Genomic DNA, 6,872 nt, shown 5'->3' with positions numbered 1-6,872 from the left:
AAGTACCTCAAGGCTCAGTACTAGGGCTGTTACTTTTCACGCTTTACATGTTACCCTTGGGCGATATCATCAGGAAACATGGTGTTAGCATTCACTGTTATGCTGAATGCTGATGATACTCAGCTCTATATTCCTTCGCGGCCCGGCTAAACATACCAATTAAAAGCCACCAGATCCAGTCTGTATCCAGATCAGATGGTCACTGCAGTCACCTGGATCCAGTACGTATCCAGCCCAGATGGTGGATCAGCACCTAGGAGATGACCTCGACAGCCCTGAATGTCAGTGGAGATCAGGACAACTAGATGTGCCCCAGAGACAGATCCCCAGTGAAAACCTTGTCTCCTAGATGGCCACCGGGACAAGACCACAGGAACCAGTTGAGTCCTCTGCACAATGTGACTTTGCTGCAGCCTGGAATTGAACTGCTGGTTTCGTCTGGCCAGAGGAGAACTGGCCCCCCGACTGAGCCTGGTTTCTCCCAAGGTTTTTTTCTCCATTCTGTCACCGATGGAGTTTTGGTTCCTTGCCGCTGTTGCCTCTGGCTTGCTTAGTTGGGGACACTTAATTTCCAGCAATATCGTCGACTTGATTGCACAGATACTATTTAACCTGAACTGAGCTGGACGATGACATCACTGAATTCAATGATGAACTGCCTTTAACTGAAAATTTAGTGTTTACTATTGTCATTTTGCATTATTGACACACTATTTTTCTATTTAATGCTGTAAAGTTGCTTTGACACAATCTGTATTGTTAAAAGCGCTATATAAATAAAGGTGACTTGACTGGGCTTGTCTGATAGATTTTGATAATTGAACGAATCATTTTGCATGTGATGGCTCACACAATGAAAGAACATTTAGAAGTTGTGAAGAGTTTGACAATTTCACAGTGAATCAACTCATCAGTTTTGAATAACAGGCCATGTGCATTTAGTTATTGTGTAAATTTTAGACAATTGCACTTACTCATTTGCACACATGCCAAAACACACAATTTGCTTAAATAAGAAATTCAAATCTGATGTGAAAAAGAAACGTATTGTTTCGAGAAAAAAAACTCTCATTTGAGAACTGTGCCAAAGTGATTGAGAAAAACTGTAAAACATTTCTTTTTCAAAAGGGGATGATTTACAGAATGCAGTACCTGCACCCCCTGCTGGTATAATTTCCGTATTGTTGCCAAAGGCCACCTGAACAAAGCTCTTCACCTTGCCTGAGTGTGAGCGTGAAACAATCACCTTAGGAACGTTTGTGTTGTAGGAAGCACGAGGTGCCACATTGGATCCCTCTCCAACAAAACCCCATGCTGAGGATGAGAACACATGTTTGAGCACCACAGTGTGAATTCATTAAAAACACGAGGTCAGAACAGAACAGTGCAAGTATAATGACCATTACTGCCCTCATAGATAATAGTGAACCATTATAATTGTCATTAAAGACACTAGAAATCATAATAGTAACTGGCTAATTTAAAGTCTCATATTATTATATTGTTAATGCACTTAATCATTACACATTGGTAATGTTAATCATTAAACACTGTGTAATTCCTCTCAAAGAACCACATATTTGTTGTTGCCAATAATTTACAAAATATTTGCAAAAAATTAACTGTGAAAACCACAAATCATTTATTCCTCTGAACGTCACTACACTCCCAAAATGCCTCCTGGATCCAAAGCCACCTGCTAATTTGGTTTTGCATATAAACCTCAAAATAACACACCTGTGTACCCAGTGAAGGGTTTGTGAATCACGCCTATAACAGGATCCCCATCCACAGCCACACACACCATAGTGGTGACATACTTCTGGAGATTTTCTGTTGAAAGCACAAACAGGATTTATAACCTGGTACAGCACCTTTGCACTGAAGAAACATAAAACTGTTCCTCATACTATAACAGCAGAACTTACAAAATAAAACTACAAATTAAAAAAAAAATGCAACTCAAACAAAGATAACCTACATAAATAATGTGATTCAAGAAATTCTATTTCTTCCTGCTTCTTTCCTGAAATGCTTGCAGTTAAAAAGGGAACTAATTTACATTAGGAATAAAGAGTTGCACCAGACCTGTGTATTCCTGAGTGGCATCCAGTGGATCAATCCAAACTGTGATCCTTTCTGCAGGAACCTCCTTCACCCCTGAGATCTTTCCCAGAATTTCTTCAGGGATGATGCGTGTCCACACAGTGGCCTCACCCTCGGCATTAGCATGTTCTTCTGAGTTCACCTGCAAACAGAGCAAAGGAGACCACACTTTGAGAACATTTACGCAGCGGTTTCTGTTACTTCCCCTGAATTTAGGGGTTAAAAACCGAAAAAGTAATAGATGGACAACCAAAACCACACATCTTTTGGATTACCCATGACATCATAGAATAAAGATTCCTTGAAATTCCTTGAACACACCAATGAAGAATGAGACAGCCTCTGACTGAACAACATCATCACAAATGATCACTCTTACTGTAACTACAATATTTTGTGGGATCTTTTACTCTTGGCAAAACATACAACAGGGTCATTCCGTGTCAAATCAAACAAATTTTAGAAAATTCCCATTCAAATTTTTCATTTTGTCAATATTTTTTTTTCTGAAAAAGATAAACATGTATAGTGATGTAAGCCAAAATATTAAATGTCATGGATGTATATTTACTGAGCAATACACAATTTTGTAGATTATGGAAGCATATGGGTAGCAAAATTCATTTTGAAATGTAATATGCAAAATGACAATGCAATATGTAAAATGGCAATGTATTTCTGTATTTAAATTTACATTTTCCTATACATATGTTCAACATTTAGTGCAAAATGAAAATGAAAATTGAATTGCCATTTCCTACACTAGTTTTAATATGTAAATTAAAAACATATTTTAATGCTTTATAAGTTGCAAAATTAAAATGAAATTGTATTACCCAAATTGATGAGATATGTTTAACATGTCCAAGCAAAAACTGTAGCAAAATTATCATTTAAATGCCATTTTTCCTAAATGCATTTAGACTTACGGGTAGGACACATGGGATTGCATTTTCATCGTGATACCGCGTGATAATTGTAGCAAAATGCAGTGTGAATTTCAAAATGCACTCTGAGCCAAATGTGCAGCAAAATGGTAGCAAAAATGGTGATTTAAATGTCTTTTATTTTTCTTAAATGCATTGACACTAGTGATGGGCGCATTCGAAACACTGCTTCACGAAGCTTCGAAACATTTGTGAATCTTTTGTTTCGAATCAGTGTTTCGGAGCACGTATCAAACCAGTTCATAGCCAGGTCACGTGATTTTGACAAACGAAGCTTTGTTACGTCTTGACACTAGTGATGGGCGCATTCGAAACACTGCTTCACGAAGCTTCGAAACATTTGTGAATCTTTTGTTTCGAATCAGTGTTTCGGAGCGCGTATCAAACCGGCCAGGTCACGTGATTTTAGCAAACGAAGCTTATACAAATCAAATTGTTTCGAAACTCCGATGGTTCACCACTAGGGGGTGTTGATCTCAAAGTGAACCCATGAACCACTTCTGGTCATAGACTGTAAAAAAAGATGGACGACGCGTCTCCACTTCCTACCACTATAGAAAAGTTAAGCCAAAGCATCTCAGTATGGCCGCTGCCATCTTGAGTAAATGACGTCATTTGGAGCCAGAGTCTGCGCAGTAGAAATTCGTTTGGAGCCAGAGTCTGCACAGTAGTGTCGTGAGGTGGAGCTGCCTCAAACTCCCACCCTAACTCCCGCAGACCCAATCAACATTACGACACACCCGTTTTTATAGCATCAAATTACTAGCTAAAATCAAACTTATCACAAAAACGAAGAATTTAACATATATTAGCGTGATATCAACTACTTTAAAAGACCAAAACCATCTTTCGGAAAATAGACCCTTTTCACAGTGACGTCAGCTAACTTCCGCTTTCCCGCAAAGCAGTGTATCTGTACTTCCGTTATACCTTTACTCTTCAGTAATGGTCTCTTTACTCAGAGACTTCTCTGGAAAATGTGAAAAAACTTGAAATATGAAAGGCGTTAGTTAAAAGTTCAGACTAATAATGTTAATGTACTTACAGTCGGGTTCTTTTGCAAACGTTTTCTGCATCTGCTTTAGATGGGTGGCTTACTTGCCGCAACTGCTTGCTTTCAGATTTGTATGACAACGATTATGTGTCCACACAAAATACATCCTTGAAACCTTCTCACTTATTTCGGTTTATGTCATTCCTTGGATAATTTGTGAGTACACTGTGTAAATTAAATTCCCTGTATAGTTCGGCAATAAAAAGACAACGTGATTTTGTTTTTATTTACTATGGGAAAATTACATGGACACAAGTCATATTTTTTATATTAAATCTTTTTACTACACATGGCAAGTTTCACATCCATAAAAGGCAAGTGGTCTGAAAAGAAACTCGTTATCCAGTTCAAGAATAAAATGGCTTAATATTGAAACAATACAAAAAGGTAGTTCAACAGAACTTGGACTTCTACAATTACTTAAATTCCTCCATTCAATTTCGCTTTAACTACATGTATACTGTGTTTTTACTTTGTGAATTATTATTGATTAATATGATCGACCATATTTTATTTTTGTTATAGGCTATGCAATGTGATCTTTAAAAAAACAGTTATGACCTACGTTTTATATTTATTTACACAAATGCTGTTATCTGTTTTTAAACTGTAAAAGCTTTTTATATAAACTTAATACATTTAATATTTCTGAATTACATTAAATAATAAAACGGAAAATTATAGACCCCATTTTATTGATATTTAAAGCTGCAGTCCGTAAGTTTTGCCTCTTTGTCGCCATCTCTGTTTGAAAACCTGGAATTGCAGCTGTGTGCAGAATTATCTAGCTTGCGTGGGTTGTGCGGCGGCACGGCTCCAGCGCGAATGAATCAAATGTTCTGAATATATATATTATTTCATTTCCATTTAGTTTGTTGAAGTATTAAAATAACTCAAATTAAATAAAACTAAAAACTTAATAAAAGACCTACACAGACATAATAAATTCAGACATAATGTAACTCGAATTAAAATAAATAACAAATACAAATAATACATATCAAACGACAGTAGTTTATCAGTAATCCTAAAAAATAACACTGCCAAACTTTCTTGCTAAAAAAACAACATCTTACTTACACATAGTAAGAAATGGTTATAAAAACTGAAACAGAAGCGAAAACAAGTAATAGGAAAGAGGAGAAATCAAAAGTGATACTTATCCTTTGCCGGTGTCCCTTTTACCGGAGTCGATGGTCTTTACACTCTTCGGTCTTCACACGAGGAGGCCTTCACGCGAGACACACTTTCCTTATTTTCTCCGCAACAAATGGCCAAGCAAGCGATAAGATACGCGATACAGAACGAGACCAAACATCTCCACACAGTAAACATAAAACATTTCAAACATTTCATTCAGGACATAAATTACTGAATGAAAAGGCTTTCTGTTACCACATGTAAATGTTTAAAACGTTTGTTTATTTGAGAAATATATTCGAGAGTCGCGGGAATCAGTTACTGCAGTGCTCCGTTTTCAACTCCTTCCTCGACTTCAAGCGGCAAATCTCGCCGATCGGTATTCGGTAAGTTCGTTTGAGATGCCAGACGCCTCTACCTGAATGAGGACGAGAATAGACAGCAGCAGTCATCCTCTAATCGTATTTGTGGCAGTTGTACAAGCGTCTGGGTGAACTCCATGCTGGTAGCAATAGCGCTTTACTATGCTGGCGGAAGTAAGAATACCCTGCTTCGCGTCAGAACAGAAGTTGTGTGACGTCATGTGAAAAGGGCCTATTGTATTGGAAGTCTAATTTATTTTGGGACTTATCAAGTCCCATTCGTTTACATGGAGAGGGCGGGGTTTATTACCTGTACTGCAGTCAACCACCAGGGGGCGATCAAAGAGCCTGCAGCTTCACTTTTCAGGACGTGTGAGGCACACCCGCTTCTGGTTGCCCAGTTAATCATGTGACATGAAAACCCATGAAATTGTACTATAAAAAACAAAGAATTCAGGGCCAGATGTCGTGGGTTAAACAAAAGATAACTTCCCTTTAACACAGATGGCTATATAGTTTAAAAAATGTGTGAAAACATTCAGTACTTTCAACCTACAAATCACATCATACCTTAAAAATAACAAAATGAGCTTATGATAGAATTAAATCCACCTCCTTCTCCTGACTGATACCACTACTCTTGCCTGCTGGTTTTTATAGACAACTCTAATAAAAACACTTAATTAATTAAATAATTACATAAATCAATGAATTCATTAAATAATTAGTTTAGCTCATTGTGTGTTAAGGGTTTGATTATACTTAAATAAAACACATAACACAAGCACTAATATTTAATAGTATTTAAGTGTTTATTATTTATTTAAAAAAATGATATTTCTAAAAAAACATTTCCATTTGTTTTGTAAGTTTGGTCTGAGTTCTTGATGCTTTTACAATGTTTTCACTAGCAGGTGTCGCCAGCATGTGCTGTTTCAAGTGCTTCGAAACATCGAAAATTTTTTCGAAGCAATTGATTCAATACTTCGAATAGCTTAATTTCTCCCATCACTAATTGACACTTACACTTAAGAGGTTTGAATTGCATTTTCATTAAATACCCTGCGATCAGTATAGACTAGTCAATGTGGATTTGAAAATGCATTCTGAGCCGATCACACCCCCAACCTGTCAATCATTATATAAAGGCGTGGCTCGGCAACAAGACGCACAATAGGTCAATATTCCACATTAACCAAACGCTTTTCACCTGCCTCAACATCTCTCACTGTTTTACACTCCGATTGATGCACATAAGCAAAC

The 6,872-nt window shown here is 37.1% G+C and overlaps 1 protein-coding gene across 1 annotated transcript in view; it reads right to left on the bottom strand.

The window, feature by feature from the left end:
- The window catches only part of LOC107663252 (inositol monophosphatase 3-like), a 9,634-nt gene extending 6,570 nt beyond the window's left edge, over positions 1 to 3,064 (bottom strand). Inside the window, exons 1-4 of the mRNA XM_016453433.1 lie at positions 3,036 to 3,064; positions 2,089 to 2,312; positions 1,738 to 1,833; positions 1,153 to 1,314 (exon numbers count right to left, since the gene is read on the bottom strand). Coding sequence (XP_016308919.1) covers positions 1,153 to 1,314; positions 1,738 to 1,833; positions 2,089 to 2,312; positions 3,036 to 3,064 — 511 coding nt within the window. The remainder of the gene's footprint in view (positions 1 to 1,152; positions 1,315 to 1,737; positions 1,834 to 2,088; positions 2,313 to 3,035) is intronic.
- Positions 3,065 to 6,872: the final 3,808 nt, after the last annotated feature.

This window comes from Sinocyclocheilus anshuiensis, unplaced genomic scaffold, assembly GCF_001515605.1.
Source record: "Sinocyclocheilus anshuiensis isolate Anshui unplaced genomic scaffold, SAMN03320099.WGS_v1.1 scaffold2421, whole genome shotgun sequence".
Taxonomy (NCBI): Eukaryota; Metazoa; Chordata; class Actinopteri; order Cypriniformes; family Cyprinidae; genus Sinocyclocheilus; species Sinocyclocheilus anshuiensis.
Note: the sequence above shows the minus strand (reverse complement) of the source record. Positions and strands in the feature narration are given on the sequence as shown.